Genomic DNA, 22,473 nt, shown 5'->3' on the forward strand with positions numbered 1-22,473 from the left:
TTCAAGACCAGACTAGCAAAAACACTCAGTCACCTGGGCTGACTTCATAGACAAATTAGCTCTGATCAAGTGGTTGGGACTAGATGCCCTGCTGCAGTTCCTTCCAACCTGAATTACATGAATTTTCCTATTATCTAATGTTTCTAAAAATATTTGCAGGTTATTTTCATTCTTTTATTCTCTCCTTATTTTAAAAAAAAAAAAAAAGCTATATAATTTGCACTTAATTAGTGCAGAATGTTTGAAATTCTGCTACGTAATTATAAAATTGTTGACATCTTTTTTTAATAACCTTTCTCTCCTGTCTCGTTTCTGTTTATTTTGTCTCTCTGTTCTGTTTAGATACCCTCCAGAATGGAGTTTGGAAGTCACAGATAGTGTCAGTCTTGGTCTGTCAAAAGAGAGGAAGGAAAGGAACCTTTGAGCAGCCCAAGTGCATCTCTGTGGAAACAGGGTGGGACAAGAGGGTTGCTGCTTGTAAATGTGTTAGGCAGAAGAGAGTAAATAGTCCAGTAGGTGTAGGTGTTTATGCTGGGGAGAAAGAGTACTAATTGAAAAAATCCATCAGCTTTGTGTGGGTGTGTGAGGTTTCTTCACTCCACTCTCACCAAGAGGCCTCAGCTTAAGATGGGGCAGGCCAAAAGGGCATATATTTTGAGTGATAATTTTTCACTAATATAAAAAGTCTTAGCATGTTGCGTTGATATATTAGAGAATATGTTGTTAATTCAGTGTAAATTTTAATGTTGGAACAAAGCTTGGAAAAGCCTATCATAGAATCATAGGATAGTTGAGCTTAGAAGGGACCTCTGGAGGTCTGTAGTCTATCTTCCCCCTTGTCAAAGCAAGATCAGCTAGAACAGGTTGCTTAGGACCTTGTCCGGTAGTGTTTATCTTCAGGAAGGGAGACTCCACAGCCTCTTTGAGCTATATGCTTTAGTGTTCGGCCACAATCACGTGGTTTTTTTTTTTGTTTTTGTTTTGTTTTTTTTCAAGTTTAATGTCAAGTGTAACTTTATGTACTGCAGTTTGTGGCTGTTGCCTCTTATCCTGTCACTGGTGCCACTAAGGAGAATCAGGCTATGTCATATCAGGTTTAAAATTAATGAAATTTCTGGTTTTGTAATTTTTTTTTAAGACTGTATCACACAGCCTGAAATCCTTTTATATGTCATAGGTTGTATAGTTCGTAGTAAGATATATACAGTTTATTTAGATTATTTATATTTTTCTGTAAATCTGGCTGTTAAGTAGAGTAGTTTTTCCTAACTATAGCTAGGGAAGGAAGTTGGACTTCAGCTGAAATTGCAGCAAATGAATGGAACAAAAGCATTCCATTACATTTTGTATATGCTGTAGAGCAGCTCTGCTACTCCCAGAAAATTTTGTGACAGCAGTTAGTATAACATACTTCAGGCAGGACCTGAAAAGCAAGATGTCTGTTGTTGGGAGGGGAAAGGCGGTAGAGAGAAGTTGTTTGGCATTGATGAAAGGATCTTCTCTCCTTTAAAACAGATATTTATTTCTGCTTACACCAGATGAAAGAATACAAGCTTGAGAACAAGATTGTAATTGTATTTGCTACTCTTGCAGAGTTCCTTGGAAATTGTCTTTTTCATTCATTATTTCAAAGTCATACTGTAAAACACAGTGCATGTCTTATACAGCGAGGATGGCCAGACATTAAAACAGAGAGCCAGAGAGGTTGTGGAATCTCCATCAGCAATTAAAACACACCTGAACAGTCCCTGTAGCAACCTGATCTTTCAGTATGGACAGAGATATTTGTCTTATGTCCGTGGTTCATTCTGATGGTTGTTATCAGTCTCAATCTTGCATTATGTCTACTTTTGAAATAGGAAAATTTCCATGGTATTAGTAGAAAACAGGAGAGTACTCAGTAGATACTACACAATCATGGCTCATCCCATAGAAAGCAATGAGAGGATGTTGGATTGATTCAGTCACAGTTAAATGTTGTTTTTCTTAACCAAAAGACTCAAGGAAGTTGGTAAAACAATAAAAAGAATTCATATACTGGAGCGCTTTCACCAAGTCCATGTAGACTTTTTGAAGTTATTTGCTAGTTTAGAATGCTTCGTGGTTACATTTCGTTTGTATTTATTACATTTTATAATTTAACTGTATGATTTCTATGACAACAGTATTCAGCTAGAAAGAAGTAGCATAGGTACAGGTCATTATATTATGTGGTACATGTGCGTAGTGCAGTCATGTTTCTCAACTGTCTCAACTGAAGATCAGTTTATGTGCCAATTGTATTTAGAATAAATGGGAAAAAATGCAGATCAAATAAATACGTGTACAATATGTGTACAAATGTATTATGAAATGGTACAATTACTCAGTAGATATTTTCCTTTTGAAAAGAGTCGTCAGACTTCAGCTGACTAACTATGACTGTAGAGCTCATTTGAAGTTACCTAAAAACCTTTTTTCTGAAAGTAGAATTCCCTCATATGATAGCCATGTCCAGCCACATTAGAGAAATACACATGTTGGTAAATTATAATGAAGATTATTCTAATCTGTTCATTTAGAGGTTTCTTCTGGATTTCTTTTTGTTAGAACGAAAATAACTTTTAAAACTACATTCTATTTATTTCATGTGTTTTCACATACGTCTCTGTAAGTATATATGTACTAATATATATATATATAATTTTTTTTTTTTTTAACAGAACCATCTCGGTGTTTTTTCAGTGGTTAATCCACTTGCTTCAAGTATAACTTCCAGTCTGGCCTCCAGTGTCGGATCAGATTGTTCATCTCCTCCAACTGTCTCAGCTGTCAGTGCCAAAGCTCTCCCATTCCATTCTGGTGGTAACACAATTGAATCAGTTATAGGCAAGTCTTAACATTCAATCTCTGATTGCATGTGGTTTGTTGCATTATTCAATTCTCCTTATTTCAATGTAGGTTCAGAACAGGTTTTTGGTAAAGACAGTAATATTGTCCATACTTTATTATATGTAATTAAAAGCAATATCTGAATGTTAATTTAAATGATTTTCCCCAAAATCATTATTTTTCACAAGGTCTCCAATGTGAGCATAGGAATTAGTGAACAGGACATTTAAACTGTAATTTTGTCATTGGTAGTGACCAACGTAAACCCTTTGTAATGCATCTCAGTGTGTTCCTAAAAGTAATGTCTCCTCAACATCTGTCGATGGGCTGCTGAGATCTGACTTTATATATATATATTTGTATGTACCTATTTATATATATAAAGCACCTATCATCATACTGATAAACACTTTTTGGAACCACTCTGATGACAGGGGTAAGAACAGGAGTTGGCCTATTAGTACCTCAGCACTTCTGTTCCCAACCAATTCAAAAAAAAAAAAAAAAAATCCACAATACTTTGCTGCCAGCCTGTCTGGCTGGTGTTTAATACTGCTACTCTGTCAGGGTTGGAGGGACACCTATTATGAGTGGCAACAGTTTGCACTGTGACACCTCCAGCTGTGTGGCAGAACAGTGCAGGCATCACAGAAGGGCAGTGGGATGTGAAGGCTCAGACCCCTTACCAGTCAAAACATATCAGCAACAGGGAGCTCCTATTAGGAGAGAGCAAGCTAACTTTGCACACAGAGCATGCTGTCTCTGTGCTTGAGGCTGAGTCAGTGAACCTTCTGGACTCTTCCAGGGTTCAGAAGATCACCAGACAGAAATGCATGTCAGTTAAATGTATCATGTCAGTGGGGGACGGGTGACAAGGGGGACTGTAGGCTCAATTTTAGAGTGGGTACAGGGAAGAGAGAAAGAAAGAAGACATCTTAAATTTCCAGTTCTGCAAACAACAGCCCTTGTTTTCTGGGTACCCAGGACAGGTTCAGGAAATACTTAATTCCAAAATCTGTGTCCTTAACCCAGAGCCTTTCCCTTGTTTGCAACCAGCTAGGCTTTTTATGTGGAAAATGGTAAAAGGGGATAAATATTTGAGTAATAGACACTGATTTTCTATCCAAGTTCTTAATAGCAGAGGGAAGAACTTCAACAGTAACTTCATGCAGTCAGTGTTAGGCAATTGTATCACGTTATCCTGTTCTGTTTATTATTATCATTAGAGAATGGAGATAATTAGGTATACTAAAGCGTTTAGACATAAGTACGTTCTCACTCCAAAAATAACAGCACTTGACACGTGGTGGGAGAATATCTGTTCTCAACAGTATGTATAGAGAGATACAGACATTTTTATTCTAAAGAAGGAAGATAGTGGCCTAACCATAGCTGGATGTTGATGGACTTAGAAAATATCTACTGACACAGGGTGAAATACAGTGAAAATTACTCAGAATCTATCTGTTCTGAGCACCTGAAAACCACAGGTGCTTTGCTGGAGATTAATCAGGCGGAATGTAATCTTTATTACATTCATTACATTACTGTTCTGGGGTAACCTCATTGCAGCTTTTCAGTACTTAAAGGGGACTTATGAAAAAGTTGGAGAGCGATTCTTTGCTCAATCAGATAATGACAGGGCAAGGGGGAATGGTTTTAAACTAAAGGAGGGGAGATAAAGATTAGATGTTAGGAAGAAATCCTTCACTCAGAGGGCAGTGAGACACTGGAACAGGTTGCCCAGAGATGTTGTGGATGCTCCATCCCTTAAGGTTAGTTTAAGAAGAGGTTAGATGAGTCCCTGAGCAACCTGATCCAGTGGGTGGCATCCCTGCCTATGGCAGGGGGATTGGAACTAGATGATCTTTAAGGTCCCCTCCAACCTGAGCCATTCTATGATTCTGTGATTCATTATTTCCTTTTCTGATGCTGATGGCAAAACTTCACAGAATCACAGAATGGTTGAGATGGGAAGGGACCTCTGGAGGTCATCTGGTCCAACCCCCATGCTCAAGCAAGGCCACCTAGAGCAGGTTGCCCAGGGCCATGTTCAGATGGCTTCTGAATATCTCAAAGGATGAATATCTCCAGTAACTCCATATCTCTTCATGTACTGGGCAGCCCAGAGCTGGACACAGTACTCCAGATACTGTTGTATCAGCCCAGCACTTCTTTAAGTATCAGCCTTATGGCAGCATAGAACACTAGCAACTTGAAATTCCAGGGTTTATGTGTTCTCCAAAATGAAAGGTACACATCATGTACATTGGTTATGTAGTTTGGCCTGATGAAGTGCTATGTACTTTGATTGACATCCTATCACTGTAAGCTGAACAATGTGTATTGCATGTTCATCTCCTTCTGTCAAGAAATTTGTTAGTCTTTGAACATGTATCAAACATCTCATGCTGCTGTTGGTGGTTCACCTGTTTGAATTCACAAATATATTGACAGATCAAATGAATCGTTTCAAGAATACAAACTTTGAGGGTTTGGGGATGATGTGTGTACTTGATCCACAAAACTCTGCTCTTGTATCAAGATTTGTCTTTAGTGAAAATGTAGTTGGTATGGCTCAAAAACCTCTCTTCTCTCAGTCGTGTAGTACAGAAGGGTGTAGATGGCTCTTGAGCCAGCAGTGTTCACTCTGAGAGAAACACGTCATTGATAGCAGAAAGGAGTGTCAGGATATTTTCACCTTTTTCCCAGCCTTCTAGAGCATTTGTTGAAGGAGTTATGTCTTTCAGTTAACCCACTATTCTTTTGCTGTGAACCTCCAAGAAGCATATGGCTCCATGTTTTCCTTAACTGAACATTAGGTAGTTGAAGATACTAATTAGTTTTTCCCTTAGCTTTCTCTTTCTTGAACAGAACAAACCTAGCTGTCTTAGGTTGTCCTTGTATATTATATGCTTCAGTACGCTAGCCATCCAGGTGGCAAGGAACTGGACACACTCCAGTTTGTCAATGTCTTTCTTGCACTGTGAACTCCAAAACTGATTGTGGTACCCCTGCTATGGTCTCACAGGTGCTTGGGAATAGTTGCTTCCCTCAACCTTCTGCCTACACTTCTACTAATGCAAGCCAATATGCAGTTAGCTTTTACTGCCCATGGAGCATATTGAATTCATTAGGATTTCTAGATTTTTTTCTGTAAAGCTGCATTCTGGTCATTTGGCCACCAGCCTGTACTGTTGCAGGGGGTAATTCTATCCCAGGCGCAGCATTCTTCTATTTGCCTGTGTTGTACTTCTTGATGTTTCCAGCAGTTCTTTTAGACAGCCTTGTGTGATCCTTCTAAGGGGCAGTCCTGCCAGCCAGCGTATCAGCTGGGCTCCTTTAGTTAGCGTTAATGCACAAACTTGTTGAAACATAGGGCACTTTTACAGTAATTATGTTTTATTCAGTAGTCTGTGACAGGGAATGTTTTGTGATTTGAAAGACACTGTTTTTTCACATCCTGTGGTGTAAGTCACATGACCAGGGAGTTGCTGTGATTAGCTGGTATACTTGAAGGTTTCTGTGTTTAAATCAATGTGTACCAGAGACCAGGAGACTGCAGACAGTGAGTCAGCACTTAGCAATGGTAAGTTAGGCATTTGCTCTTCTAATGTTTTTTTGAAAGAAATGTATATAGAATATAAAATCACAGATCTTTTTCTGCAGTCTCACAAGTATACAGCTTACTTTCCTAAAAGATTTGTTTTATGATCTGGGTGTTAGAACATAAATTTTAAATTATTTTTAGATGTCAAAGTTAGAAGGAGAGGAATTTTACTGTGCATTCTATGCAAGTAATATAATTTCACCGGCTTATGGTTAATATTTTAAGAGGTGCTATGGATTGAAAACACATTTTTGTCAAGACAAACAGTGCTGTTGGAATAAGTAGGGGCTAGTTGACTGTAACAAGTTACTGTGAGATCCAAAGTCTAATTTATACTATATGTGCTAATTCAATATAATTTTTTAATTGTGATATACTGAACAAGTGTTGCAAAGTAATCATTTAAGCAGTTGTATGCTCTGTTTCCCATGTCCCATTGTCATTCTATTATTGAGCTTAAGAGATTCTTGATTCTTCTGAGACAGAATATGCCTCTGCTGTCCACAGCAGCTGTTTTTATAAAATGGTTTTCAGGATGCTATTTTTGTTAACTGAATATGAGTCACAACATACACATCTCATAAAAGTGTAAGTTAATGTACTTTACTGTGAGTGTGTAGGTCTCGTATTTTTTTCCTCAAAGGAATTACATATATATAAGTTCTTTTTCCAGAGTTCTACTTTGTGGATATACAAGATGGCATTGAAAAGAAAGTGCTTTGCATAATCTGAGTAGAGCAGAAAAATAAAACATTATTGTAAAACAGAGAAGAAATACATAGTGTTCTTGTAGGAATTGGTGCATTGAAGAATTCTAAAAAAAAAAAAAAAGTAAAAAAGGAGCTGCAGCAAGAGAAAGGGCTAGGCGATAATGGGAAAAGGGGATGAATGGGTTTGGATGAAGGGTTAGGGGAGATGCAGGAAAGAGTTGCATTAGCAAGAACTGAGAGCGCTTTGTCCGACAATGGGGTCTGAAGCCTTTTCTGTGGTCCTTCATCTTGATTTCATGGGGAGCTGCAAGCCTTCTGTGCTCAATAGTCCTCTAGAGTTGGGAAAGAGAAGGAGTCAGGGGAATTGAGAATAAGTATGCCAATCAGATAAAACAAGCATTTAATATGGAGGCTTGGGTGGTATGTTGAACACTGAACAAAGATGGAGTGGAAGAAGGTGTGTTGCTGTAATCTACTCCTGTCAGATTCCAGGGAGATTGGGTGAATAGCCTGGTTTTGTTCTGATTTAAAACAAAAAGAAAGAAGCATAAGCTGAGAACATAAAAGCTTCGCTTTGTGTGAAGGACTCCTGAAAAATTTTAAAAATGAATAAATGAAAATATTTTCAAAAAGATTGGAGAAATTAGAGCGATTAGATATGCAAAGTATCAAAGAAGAAAGATTTGGAGAGGAATAAATAGGGGAGGGGCAGTAGTGAAAGGAAACCGTTCAAGTGGTAATAGAGAGAAGGTGAGACCTTAACACAAGGGGATGCTTGCCAGCCTGGTACTTCACTTTGTTGTCTGTGTTAGGTTCTGGGAATGTTTTGGTTACTTGCTTTGCTTTCTGTTGGATACTCAAGCATGGAGATTTTGCCTGTCTGAGAGCCTTGTCATTTAACGAAAATCTGTGTCTCTTCCTTTGCCTCCCATATATGTTGTGATCTTAAATGCTGTCTGTATTCGCTCCCTGCACTCCACTGACTTTCCTCTGTGTGAGTTTGAATGTGAGAGAGACAGAAAGTATCAGAAGCTTTAAAGTCTAGAAAATAAATAGTAATAAAAAGTCAGCCCTTTTATGGTAGGGGAGGACCAGCGTGGCAGAATGAGTTAAGGCCTGACTCACATGAGGAGAACATGACAGGTTAGTAGTCTAGTAATGGTGCAGGCTTAGATTTGATCTACTAATTAAGCAGTACGATTTATGTCAGCCTTGCAGTGTGTTTTGTTCCTGCCTGTCATAGTTGCATAACAACATACTGAGCCAGACACTGCAAATAACGTTTCAAATTTTCATAACATCTGGGTGATGTGGGGAATTGCAAGAGCTTGAACAAAAGAGTTTGTTTTGCTCTTTAAATACAATGATAGTGCTAATAACTGGATTTTAAAGCCTCTGTTTGTATTATTGATAGAATTTTGATTTTTTTTGAATGAAGTGGAACAGCTTCACTTGGTGAAAGTGAGAGAGACTTAACCCAGAATATTCCTGCAGCATAGCAATGAGTGGTTTATTTTCACAGGTGCTTAGTGTTGTTGCACAAAGGATGTTGAGACAGGTTCCTGTGCCTGAAGATTGATCAGTGGGGTCCATAGCTGATAGAACATAAGGGTGAAAACTATTTTCAGAGAAGAATAGAAGCATAAGGAGAGAGAAAGAGAAAGAGAGAGAGAGAAGGAACAGGGAAAACTGTCCAAGTGGCCAGGTGGGAAAAGAAGTGAAAGGCAGGGATGACAAGCATACTTTCTTGGGCATCCTCTCCACTGCAGCAGGTAGTTCTTTCCCATGTTAACTCTACTGACTGTTTAGTTTTCCATCGAATCATCCCAGACAACTTGTAGAATCTTCTTATAGTTATTATAGAATCATAGAATGGCTTGGGTTGGAAGGGACCTTAAAGATCATCTAGTTCCAATCCCCCTGCCATAGGCAGGGATGCCACCCACTGGATCAGGTTGCTCAGGGACTCATCTAACCTGGTCTTGAACACCTCCAGGGATGGAGCATCCACAACCTCTGGGCAACCTGTTCCAGTGTCTCACCACCCTCTGAGTGAAGGATTTCTTCCTAACATCTAATCTAAATCTCCCCTCATTAAGCTTAAAACCATTCCCCCTTGTCCTATCACTATCTGCTTGTGTAAAAAGTCACCCTCCGTCCTATTTATAAGCCCCTTTTAAATACTGAAAGGCTGCAATGAGGTCTCTCCAGAACCTTCTCTTCTCCAGGCTGAACATCCCCAGCTCTCTCAACTTTTCTTCATAGGAGAGGTACTCCAGCCCTGTGATCCCAACTCCTTCTCTGCAGAGCTGTTCTCAATGAGTTCTTCTCCCAGTCTGTACTCATGTTTGGGATTGCCACCACTCAGCTGCAGCACCTCACACTTAGACTTGTTGAACCTCATTAGTTTCACATGGCCCCACTTATCAAGCTTGTCCAGGTCCCTTTGGATGGCATCCCTTCCTTCTGTTGTATCAACTGCACCACTCAGCTTGGTGTCATCTGAAAACTTGCTGAGAGTGAACTTGATCGCACTGTCTATGTCATAGATAAATACTTTAAACAGTACCAGTCACAAGATGGACCCCTGAGGGACATCATTCGTCACTGGCCTCCACTTGGACATAGACTGCAACTCTCTGGCTGCAGCCATCCAGCCAATTCCTTAACCACCGAATAGTCTACCCTTCAAATCCATATCTCACCAATTTAGAGATCAAGATGGCATGTGGGACTGCATCAAAGGCCTTACAGAAGTTCTGGTATATGACATCAGTTGCTCTTCCCTTGTCAACTGATGCAATCATTCCACCACAGACATCCACCAGATTGGTCAGGCACGATTTACCTTTGGTGAAGCTGTGCTGGCTGTATCAGATCATCTTCTTGTCCTGCATGTGCCTTGACACTGCTTCCAAGAGGATCTGTTTCATGATCTTTCCAGGCACAGAGGTGAAGCTTACCAGTTTGTAGTTCCCTGGGTCTTGTTTTTCACCCTTTTTATAAATGGGAGTGATGTTTCCTTTTTTCCAGTCACCAGGGACTTCGCCTGACTGCCAGGACTTTTCAAATATGATGGAGTGACTTGGCAACTACATCAGCCAGTTCCCTTGGGGCCCTGGAATGCATGTCATTGGGCCCCATAGACTTGAACCTGTTCAGTTTCATCAGGTGGTCTCAAACCTGCTCTTTGCTTACAGTGGGAGGGACTTTGCTCCACCAGCCCCCACCTAGAGGTTCAGGGACTCAAGAGATGTGGGAAGCCTGACTGTCAGGGAAGACTGAGGCAAAGAACTTGTTGAGTACCTCAGCCGTCTCCATGTCTATTGTTACCAGTTCTCCCTTGTCTTTTATCAGAAGGTGTACACTCTCCTTGGCCTTGCTTTTCTGACCAATATACCTATAGAATCCCTTGTCAAGTTCAGTTCCATCTGTCCCTCGACATTCCTCATCCCATTCCTACACATCTGTATGGCATCCCTGTACTCCTCTCAAGCCACATGTCCCTGCTTTCACTGCTTGTGCATTTCCTTCTTGCACCTCAGTTTGACAGCAGGTCCTTGCTCAGCCATGCCAGTTTCCTGCCTTCCCTGCTTGATTTCTTACACGTGGGGATTGAGAGCTCTTTTGCTCTAAGAAAAGTGTCCTTAAAGAGTTGCCAGCTCTTACCAGTTGCTCTATCGCTAAAGACAGTGTCCCAGGGGATCTCATCCACTAGGTCTTTAAACAGCTGGAAGTCAGCTCTTCTAAAGTCAGGGTCCCGACTTTGCTCTTTGCCAGGCCCGTATTCCTTGAGATCAGGAACTCAACCAGAGTGTGGTTTCTGCAGCCCACACTGCCTCAAGTCTTAATCTTTTTGATGAGTTCATTTGCATTGGTGAACAACACCGTGTCCAGTAACGCTTCTCCTCTGGTTGGTGTTTCTCCTCGGGTTGGTTATTTTTCAAAAGCTTGTGTCCAGGGCTGACTCTCAATAGACCACAGTGAGGGAGCTGCTCTGCTACATATGAAACCCTTCCCATGGGTTTGACGAAACCCATAACCTTGTTATGATGTTATTAGTGTTAATTGGAGCACACCTTGTCACTGGATAGGGCTGCATGCTCATTGGTTATTAAGCTGTGTGTAAGAGTATTACAGGGTCCCCTAATGTAAACCAAAGCTGCTGTCAAGGGTAGGGAAAGGGGAGAAAGAAGTTGTTGATTCTCACGCCAATGGTAGTCAGTTCCCTTGAGAATCTGCCATCATGGTGCTCTCGGGCTTTGCAGCTGCCAGATGGTGAAAGCAACAGCATGAGAACAAGAAGGGAAATGTACTGCCCCAGAGGCTCTGGAAGGCACTGCCAGAGTGGTTGGGTGAAAGGGCAAGATGGACAGGCTGAAGTGTTGCAAATGAAAGGCCCTTAGCTTTATAAAAGACAGGGAAGGCATTGTGCAGCACTATGCATGCAAATCCTGGTACAGAAGAGGGTCTTTAAATCTGGGTTTCACACAAAACTCCTGGCCACTAAAAGCCTTAAGTCATCAAGTAAAAGGAGGCCGTCTCTCCTTACTTAATGTATTGTGTAGAAGGAGTGGCTTAGGCACCTGTTTCCAAGAGGAGGTTATTGCTGGAAAACTTCAAAAAGCTAGGGCGTTTTTCAGGCCAAAATTACAATGCAGAGAGAGCGTCCTTCCCCTGGCTGTTGGACATTAAGCTGGTTTGTCAGAACTGATGAAAGATAAGGATTATTGCTTGGGCACAACCCTATACTAATGATGTTGTGTTCTGTTGAGACCCAGACTAGTAACTTTTCACAAATAGCTATGTAAATTCTCAGGTGTCTTTGTCGTGAGCATGATTTTGTAGTATGTGAACTGTATTTCTTACTGGGTATTTTGTTCTGGACAATTTAGCTGAGCTCTGTTCCGTGGATCCTATTTCCAGTTCAGTAAATTCCCTTTATGTATTATCTGGAGCTCCAAGACTGTGGAGTCGGTTAGATAGCCCTGGTCAGCATTAGAACATGCCAACAGATAATAATCCTGTATTGGTCTTGTATAAATGATCCAAATGATCCTTTCCATTTCTGACTTTTGGTGCTTTAAAAACTGTCTAGGACTTCTGACAAAGATGTTCTTCATTTTACAGTGCCTAATGTTTAGGATCAGGCTATGTGAGAGGCATCTGCCTAGTTCCAGAGGGTTTAAGAAATCCCTTTTGAATCTTCTGGAAACTTTTACACAGGCTGGTGTGACTTCTACTTCTGATTGTTCCTTATCAACCCATTATGGCTTTATGTCCAGTTTTTATTAATGATGTTCAACATAAAATCTAAAGACTCTTTAGGAAAGTGAATCACTATCACTGACCACGGTGATTGGAATAGTCACTTTCCTAATTGTAAAATCAGTAATTATGCAACCTTCTCTCCTGTACTCCTGACTGGGAAGCTGTTCAATGTTAGTTAAAGTACAGCTACAAAGGGTGAAAATTCTTAATTATATCCCTTTCTATGAAGAGAAGTTAAGAGGAAGGGGGAAAAATAACTCTCCATCTTCTAACACTTTATAAGCAGTGGACCTATTAAAAAGTACATCAGTAAGAACCGTTTTGTATTTCCCAGAGGAAATTTAGACTGGTATACGCCTTGAATTGTGAGGCAGCCTAACTGCCTCTAAATTAAATATTGATTTTGAATTTTGCATTATTTATTTAAAATATTGCACATTTTCATGTGAATATTCTGACCTTCCTTACATCTGCATGCCCTGATATGTAACTCAGTTACCCCAAAGGGTAACTGTCCTGAGGGGCATTTGCAGTACCTTTTCTCAGGTATAATGACTGCTTATATTCAGTAAGAATAAATATATTTGCATAGGTAGGTACGTTTTATTTTTCCTCTTTTTTCTTTTAAAGTACATCTAAACACAACAGGTGACAGATCTGTTGAAAACATGGATAGATAGCCACCTCTTCATTATCCTCTATTTAACTGACCAGCTGAAAGATCTCTGATAGCTTACATATGAAAGTTTTCCCTTTTAGAAAATACAGGTGCTGTCTTTTACGGTGTGCCTGTACTATGCTTCAGGTCATGACGTAGATGTTAAAGATTTTTGTGATGGAAACACTAATAAAAACAGACAAAGTTTCCTCATTTCAGCCATCATGATAGTTTGATGTATAATTCACTAACATAATGTTCTGCTTTACAGGTTCTGCTTTAGATTTACATTTTAAAGATGTGAATGTTGCATCCATAAATAGAGAATGGGAAGATCAAGAAGGCAGTGACGTTGGATTAGCAAGTAAGAGGTCCAATTTGTAAAATTAAACTATATCCTCATTTAAAATATTTTTATTTATTACCTTTCTAAGTTTTTACTCATCAAAATAGTTACAGCCAACAAAGACTGTGGAGAAAAGTTCCCAGTTGTGCTCCAGCTGTTTAACTTAGTGGTGTAAAGAGGTTGGATGGCTATCATCTTCTCTGTATATTGCAAGGGGTCAATCTGGTAAACTTTTTTTTTTTAAAAAACTTGCTTAATGATTTGGGTCCACAGGCATAACAGTTGACGAAAGTAGTAACTTAATGCTTTCCCGTAAATGTATATATGTTTGAGTTTGACTGTCTGCATGTTGAGTGCTGCAAATGTCTGGCAGCAGACAGTTTGTGTTGCAAAGACCTTCAGGTACTTCCATGGGTAGGTTGTTGCTGAGAGTGGGAGTAAGGATGAATCTTGAGATGGAGCTAGCAACCTGTAGAACTTGATACTTAACAACTTAGGGACTTAAGCTTTCTATGTATCTAACCTGGAAGGAGTAATATAATTGAAGGTCTTACGGGCTTATTTCATACTCCTTATTTCTGTCTACGTATATTTTCCTGACTTTGTCTGCTTTCCTACTTAGATCTATTAGAATCCTTCAACTAGCTAGCCTGTTGTGGGAAAGGAGAGCAACACAGTGAAAAGATGGCCAGGGAGGAAGGACTGGTGGGAGAAACATCCAGAAATTAAATTTTAAAATGTCACCTTTTCTGTGTGAAAGCAGAAAAGGGAAAATAAATGAGAGAAAAAGGATAGCAAAATAGGAATTGAAAACTGTCAACTATAGTTTTGTTATCGTATTCCTTTAAGTGTCATACAGCAAGAAGACGGACATGTTTCTATAATTTTTACATATATTTTTGATTCTGTTTTGCTAGCATTTCATTGTAAGAGGTCTACAGTGATTCTTAAGTTTCTTATGCATATGTGTTAGAACTTTCACTTGTGCAAATAAAACTGGATTCTTGGATGGCAAACGGGCTCCTCCCATGTCATTCTTGCCCTATAGCTCTAGTCACAAGGAATAAAACAGCTATAGCTACTCCTTAGTTTACTGTTGCCGTTGATCCAAGAAGAAAAGCTTTCACTTAAAAGCGTCTATGTACATTATGCCATTTTTTCTTTTTTAAGGTAGTTACTTGATTACTTTAGTCTGCTGGCTGAAAGAAACAATACATATTGATTTGATAGTGTTGGAATATGTAAATTGTCACTGGGACCCCCGTAGATAGGACTGTACCCCTGCCTTCCAGAATCAAAATGTAAGACATGGAAATCATTTTGACCCAAGTGAACGTCAAGTTTCCTTACACCCTCAGGAAAGCCTGTATTGTAAGCAACCATTCGGTGCTTCTTTTCGGAAATAAAACAGATGTCCCGAGAGATTCTTCTTCAAACTTTTCCTTCTCCAAGGGCTTCCTTTGAAGTAGAAGGGAGCAGACTGGTAATTTTATCACCCCAATAGTCTATGGACACATGGAGCACACTCAAAATTCAGGAAAGTCACTTGGTTTGAAATGGACTTTTTCACTTCAGTAGCTCACTGATATGAAAGCGGGCAGAAGATGCTTCACATAAAGTGACAGGTGACGTGCTTATGTTTTCAGGTCTGAGCAAAGAATCTGAGGAGGCAGTTTACAATTCACGTTTGGTAACGTTGATGCTTTGGCATCAGGTAGATCAAGGCAGATTCTAGGAGTGGCTTCACTGTTGATAGCAAGATCTATAAGAAGCCAGTGCTGGAACGCACTGATTAAGAAGTCTCAAACACTACGTATGAATCTCTTGAGATCTTGACAACAGTGCTACAAGCTGTGGTGCCGCTCCTACCTCATTGACTTTTCATCTCCCAAGGTATTTTTTTGCTAATAGAGGCTATTTTGAGGCACATGTACCAGGTTATCCACCTGATTCTTATCAGTTCGATGCCAGTGCCAGCAATAGATGCCCAGAGTCAGGAAATGAATCAGAGGTCAGTGGGAGAGCACCTGAAAAGCAGCATAAAGGAATTCCAGCTATTTCATCCAATAAAACAGTTTCATCAGGGGGCCAACTTAAATGTCTCTGTGCAAATGTATGTAGCATGGGGAAAAAACAAGAGGAGTTACAGATGTGTGCAGGCTGAAGGGCTATGATCTTACTGGCATCACGGAGACGTGGTGAGATGACTTCCATGACTGGAGTGTTAGAATGGAAGGATACAGATAGAATTGAATATGGCTAGGGACATCAAGGGCAACAAGAAGGCAGTAATAAAAGAAAGACTAGGAAAAATGTGGGCCTTCATATGAAGTAAACTGAAGACCTGATTACCTGGGATATGGAGAAGGCTGAGGTGATCAATGAATTTTTTGCCATAGTCTTCAAATACAGTTGTTCTAGCATCACTGCCCAAGTCACAGAAGGCAAAGGCAGGGACTGGGAGAATGAAGAACATTCCACTGCAGGAGAAGATCAGGTGCAAGACCGTCTAAATCTGAAAGGGTGCAAGTCCATGGGACCTAATGAGATGCATCCGAGAGTACTGAGGGAACTGGTGGATTAAGTTCCTAAGCCACTGTCCATCATATTTGGGAAGTCATGACATTCTGGTGAAGTTCCCAGTGACTGGAAAAGGGGAACATAATCCCCATTTTTAAAAAGGGGAAAAAGAAGAAGACCCAGGGGACTACAGGCCAGTCAGTCTTACCTCTGTGCCCAGCAAGATTAGGGAGCAGATCCTCCTAGAAACTATGCTAAGGCACACAGAGAACAGAGAGGTGATTGGTGACAGCCAACATGGCTTCACTTAGGGCAAAGCATGCCTGACAAATATGGGGGCCTTCTACAATTGTATTACAGCATTGGTGTAAGAGATTGGACTGTGCACTTAGTCACATGGTCTAAACTTTTGGGCAGACCTGTGCCAGGAGTTGGACTTGATGATCCTTATGGGTCCTTTCCAACTCGGGATATTCTATGATTCTATGATAAGGGAAGAGCAACTGATGTCATCTACCTGGACTTGTGCAAAAAGCATGTGACACTGTCTCTCACAACATCCTTGTCTCTAAATTGGAGAGACGTAGATTTGATGAAAGGACCACTTGGTGGGTAAGGAACTGGCTGGATGAGCACACTCAAAGAGTTGTGGTCAACGGCTTGATGTCCAGGTAGAGCCCAGTGACAAATAGTGTTCCTCAGGTATTGGTATTGAGACTTTTATTATTTAACATCTTTGTCAGTGACGTGGACAGTGGGATTGAGTGCACCCTCAGCAAGTCTGCAGATGACACCAAGCTGAGTGGTGTGGTTGACATGCTGGAGGGAAGGTATGCCATCCAGAGGGACTTGGACAGGCTTGAGAGGTGGGTTTATGCAAACCTCATGAAGTTCAAGAAGGCCAGGCGTAAAGACCAGCACATGGGTGGAGGCAATCTCAAGCACATGTACAGGATGAGCGGATTGAAAGCAACCTTGCAGAGAAGGACATGGAGAAGTTGATGGATAAAAAATTGAACATAAGCTGGCAGTGTGTAGCCCAGAAAGCAAATCGTATCCTGGGCTGCATCAAAAGAAGCATGACCAGCAGGTTTGAGGGAGGTGATTCTTCCCCTCTACTCTGCTCTCGTGAGACCCCACCTAGAGCACTGTGTTCAGCTCTGGGACCTCAGCACAAGATGGACATGGACCTGTTGGAGTGGGTCCAGAGGAGGGCCACAAAGATGATCAAAGGGCTGGAGCACCTCTCCTGTGAGGACAGACTGAGGGAGTTGAGGTTATTCAGCCTGGAGAAGACAAGGCTCCAAGGAGAACTTATTGCAGCCTTCCAATGCTTAAAGGGAGCCTTCAAGAAAGATTGTGGGGCGGGGGCTCTCAGTGAGCGTAGCTATACGACAAGGGGTAATGGTTTTAAACTAAAAGAGGGGAGATTTAGATTAGATATTAGGAGGAAAATCTGTACTGTGAGGGTGGTGTGGCACTGGAACAGGTTGCCTAGGGAAGTTGTGGATGCCCCGTCCCCGGAGGTGTTCAAGGCCAGGTTGGATGGAACTTTGAGCAACCTGGTCTAACGAAAGCTGTATCTGCCCTTTACAGGGGGGTTGGAACTATGATTCTATGGTCAGGGGATCCATACAGAATGAGCCAAAATGTTACAGGTTCAATAGGTAGTAATCTACTTTTGTGTAGATTCTCATCAATAAGTATTAGTAGGAATATCTTCAGAGGTTTTGGGGGCTTTATATTTATTCCATCGGATTGATGTCTTACAATTTTCTGTTCAGTGATGGTGCTAACAGGTTGATCCTTCACCAGAACCGTTTATATTTTATCTGTTAATGTTTTCCACTACTGTTTATGATATCCTCCTTAATACGGTCCTGTAAGGAAAGTGATAATGTGTGCAATTTCGTATTTATTCCTCTGCTGGTGGTGTCAGGTCAGGCTCAACAGTTATCCTGATGCTACAGTTTGTTTGACTGTTATTTCATTTACTGCTTTGTTTCATGCTGCAGGAGTGACTGTGCTTCATTGGAAGTACCGTGAAGTATGGAACAGGAAGGAAATACTGTAACCCATGTTATTTGTACGTGGGGATAGTTCATGCATTGTAAGAGGTTGAGCTTGGTGCATAGCCAAATGCAACCTCACTCCCCCATCCTCAACAGGACAAGGGGAGAAAATAAGGTGAAAAAAGCTTGTGTGTCAAGATAAAGGCAGGGAGATTGCTTACCAGTTGCTGTCGTGGGCAAAACAAACTTGACTTGAGGAATATTAATAAAATTTGTTGCCAATTAAAATGGAATTGGATGGTGAGAAACAAAGACAAAACCTAAACCACCACCATCCCCTTTATCTCAGGTTCAACTTCATTCCCAACTCTTCTACCTTGTCCTCCTTTCCCCTTCCCCTCTAGCACTGGTGAGCACAGAGGGATGGGGAGTGGGGTGTTGCAGTCAGTTCATAACAGTTCTCTGCCGCTCCTTCTTCCTCACACTTGTCCCTGCTCCAGTGTAGGTCCTCTCCATGAGTCTGCAGTTCCTTCAGGGAACAGCCGTTTGCTTCACCATCATCCTGTCCATGGGCTGAAGGGAAATTCCTGCTTGCACCATGGGCTCTTACATCGCCTCTTACTCACTCCACTATGGTGTCTTCCAAACCTTCTGTGGGTTGCAGGGAAATCCCTGCCCTGGTAGCTGGAGCACATCCTCCCAGTCTATCTTCTTTGACCCTGGTGTTTGTTCACAGGGTTGTTTCTCACACCTTTTTTTCCACAGTCCTCAGTGCTGTGCAGCTGTTTGCACTGTCTGAATTATATTTTCCCAGAGGCATAATCAGTTTCATTGATGGGCGCAGCTGTGTTCTGTAGCAGGTCTGCTGTAGAGATGGCTGGAACTGGCTGTGTCCAGCACAGGGCAGCCCCTGGCCTGTCCTCACAGAGGCCAGCCCTGCAGCTTCACCACAGCTGCCAAAACCTTGCTACACTCAGGCAGATGGTATTTGCCAAAATTCAGCTGGGTTTGAAGAATACTTTAAGTGCTAGGAAAGAAAAGTCTCTGTTAACATTCCATACAGCATTTGCTTGGGGTCTTTACTTTGGCTGTTAATGTTTAAGAGAATTCTTACTGTGCCAGATTTTTAAACTAAATTCCCTTTACTTTGTTGCTTCCGTACTTCTCTTGCAAATAGTGGTGTAGGTTTATTGTCTGATATGTTACGTACATCTGTGGTTATATTTATGTCTGTCCTTATATCTTCCTTATATAGTTGGTCACGAGGCTGATTTTGGTAACACATGCTGAGTATTTCAAGATACATTTTTGAAGACATTGTGGCAGCGCAGCTTATAATGAGCATCCCTGTCTTCGTTTTTTTGAAATACTTAAAGGAATGATGTTTTCTCTGATGACATAAATTCACCAGTTTTAAGCAAAAACAGAAAAATAGAATCATGACTCATGCTTTAAGTAAAATTCATTTGACTGCTTTATTTTCTTTAAAGAAAAGGTGATGTAATTTTTATTTGACATTCAAAACTATTGAGGACTAAAATCTTCACAGTAAATATTGAATTGTTTCTTGACAGGAAAATCCAGTGCATCCGTGCATGTTTATTTAAGTAATTATATAACTTAGCAAAAGTTATACAATTATTAAAAAAAAAAGTTATACAATTATTATAAAAAATAACAATAATGAGAAAATAATAATCATAATGATTTTATTATTATTATTTTGGAAAATTATTGACAACACAACTGTTTGACTAAATTATTATTTTAAACTTTGTTTCAAAATCGTTTTTTGTAGAGTTAAGTACATTTGACTTTTAAAATCTACTGAACAAAAGCAAAACTATGTAAAAGAAAGAAATCGAGCTATTTCTGGTTATTACGCGGTGTAAAATTTTCAAGGTATATAGTCTTACTTTCTCAACTCCAGTTTATATATTGAAATAGAAGACAATTTTTTTTTTACTCTCCAAGTTGCATTCAGTTTTACCACTTGTATCAGTTGGCTGTAAATATGACTAAGTCAAATAACCCAATCCGAAAAATGTTTTCTCTTTCTCCGTAGCTGCAGATGAGGCCAATGCTATGTAAAGCTACAAATTCTGTTTTCAGGTGCTTGGAAACCTAATTCTTAGTGTTCAGTTTAAAAAATGTTTTTGCAATAGCAGATAAATAATGTTTTCTTTTTTTAATGGCAGGTATTGGAATATACAGGAATATACAGTTTAATTTGAAATGATACATTTTTCAGAAGAATACTTACAGAGATGTGTCTTGCTTTGAAACTTTTTTTTTTTTGTGCATGCATAGGTCAAAGATTACTGGGAAGTTCAGCACCTGTCAGTATTCCAGGTTCTCTTGTTCGTTCCTCATCTTTACACTCATCATCATCCCTTTCAACCTCTCCACTCAGTTCTCTTTCACAATCGCTGTCGCAGTCTTTTGTTTCATCCACTATGGTTCCTCACCAACAGCAGCCCCAACCCTTGAAGTCAGAACACAGTATGTTGGGCACCTCAGCCTCTTCTCACAACTCTTTAGGTAAGTTGAAGGCTGCACTTTGCATATTTTAAGAGAGGAATCAATGGCAGGTCAGAAAGGTTCAGTTCAAGGCTTTGCATGTTTCCTGTGAATTAATGTGGAAGACAAAGCCTAGCTAATGTGGTGTATGGGAGAAAGTTCAAGGAGCTAACGTTTCTTCCTAAAGAAGGGGAAAAAAAACATCTTCCAGGCTGTACATGTCTGAAGATAGTAAAATAATGAGTCTTGCAGATAAAAGTATAAATTTTGTATGTGTGCTGCATTTACTTAGTCTGAATGTGAAACATTTCGCGGCAGGGTGTATAGACTTTTTTTGTGGTTTTGTTTTACAGGTTTAAATGGTGTTACAGGGAGCGTCTGGGACTTCGTGGCTGGGAATTTCTCTCCTAGTCCATCCCCAGTATTAAGCATTGGCACTACTCTCTCAGTAAGTTCAAACACAAGTGGGAACGAACTAACTCGAGTTAGACAGGAACTTGATGAGGCCAAGAGAAAACTAAAACAATGGGAAGAATCTTGGCAACAAGTAAAACAGGTACGCTAATTCATGGTAGTATTAAATTTTCTCTATTTTTTTTTTAACAAACATGTACCTTCTGTTTTCCCCTTTTACATATTTTATTATTCTTGGACCCAGAGTTTCATTACGTGCTGTGAAATGAATAGACTGCAAATGCTATTTTTTTGATCTCACAAATAAGCTGGCAGCATAAAGGAAACAGACCTTTTTAAAAGTCAATCTGCCTCTCTAGACAGTGACACTTACATAGCCTCAGGGTAGTGCTGAACAGCAGTGTATCTCAATGTTAGGTAACTAAAGCCATACTTTCCCTCCTGTACCTCTTTCAGTTGGTAAGCACACAAAAAAAAGAAGAGATTTGCCAGCAACTATGGCTGTATAATGTGCCTAGATAATACCCAGCCATCTCAGCAGTCAAACCGAGGCTGATGATAACTGCCAGTCTAGTGCATTTTCTGTAGTCCTTTTCCTCCCCTCATATCGTTCTCTCTGTGACATGGAGTAGCAAAGTAGCTCTAGTACATTTTGACAGTTTTTGATGTCTCCTGACATTAGATTATAAATATGTGTTCCATTTATAGAGCTCCAAAAACACTTCTAGATGTTTACAGACAAGTAACAGTGACATATCTAAAAATTAGGTTAAGGCAAATCAAGAAGAATTGTTAATTAGACAGTAGAAAAAGTAGGGAAAAGCATTACATCGACTGTGATAGCATCCTTATATCTAAAATTAGAGATTGCTTGCATCTTCGAAGGCTTTTGAATTTGCTCTTTCATTTTTAATTTTACAAATATATTTTTTTATATTCTGGAAAATGTTTTCTCCCAGGCATGTGATGCATGGCAAAAAGAGGCTCAAGAAGCAAAAGAACGTGCTGATGTTGCAGCTGCTGACAAGCAACTCGCTCTTCAGAAGAAGGAGGAAGTGGAAAATAAATTAAAAAAGCTGAAGGTGCAGTTAGCTGCCTGCCTATCTACTACATTACCTTACATAAAAAACTCTGGAGACATAGAAAAGATATCCTTGCCAATGCTTCGTTCCTTACAAAGTCGGCTGCACTTAGATTTAGGAACAATAGATGAGGTAAGTTTTCTTCATCTGTGTAACTACATTTGCTTGACTGAAACTGACAGCTCAGTAACCCTCAGTGAGACACATACACCAGGTTTCATTTCAGAGAGCATCACTGATCTCAGTGTCAAGTCTTCCTTTTCTGGATTACACAGTGGTTCAAATTTCTCAGCCTAATGGGTTCTTCTAATTTTTCGATCAGCTGTCAGATAAAGGACAAGAGTTTCACAAGAACTCTAAGGGTAATTAAAAAAAAAAAAAAAAAAAGATCTAAACAGTGGTTTTCCTCCCAGTACCTAAATAAATAAAAAGAGTTGCCCGAAATAAATGAAAACAGTT

At 40.1% G+C, this 22,473-nt stretch overlaps 1 protein-coding gene across 17 annotated transcripts in view; it reads left to right on the forward strand.

Annotated features, from left to right (window-relative positions):
* The window catches only part of UNKL (unk like zinc finger), a 59,498-nt gene that overhangs the window by 32,955 nt on the left and 4,070 nt on the right, over positions 1-22,473 (forward strand). For 13 of the 17 annotated variants that reach the window (XM_040574081.1, XM_040574076.1, XM_040574085.1 and 10 more), the window contains 5 exons: positions 2,703-2,868; positions 13,392-13,484; positions 20,309-20,539; positions 20,872-21,074; positions 21,892-22,146. In XM_040574081.1, the coding sequence (XP_040430015.1) occupies positions 2,703-2,868; positions 13,392-13,484; positions 20,309-20,539; positions 20,872-21,074; positions 21,892-22,146 (948 nt within the window). Of the gene's footprint in view, positions 1-429; positions 455-2,702; positions 2,869-4,882; positions 6,461-13,391; positions 13,485-20,308; positions 20,540-20,871; positions 21,075-21,891; positions 22,147-22,473 lie in introns of those variants that run through there. The other 4 variants (XM_040574080.1, XM_040574087.1, XM_040574094.1 and 1 more) reach the window with 3 other exon arrangements.

The sequence above is a fragment of the Cygnus olor genome, chromosome 15, assembly GCF_009769625.2.
Source record: "Cygnus olor isolate bCygOlo1 chromosome 15, bCygOlo1.pri.v2, whole genome shotgun sequence".
Classification (NCBI taxonomy): Eukaryota; Metazoa; Chordata; class Aves; order Anseriformes; family Anatidae; genus Cygnus; species Cygnus olor.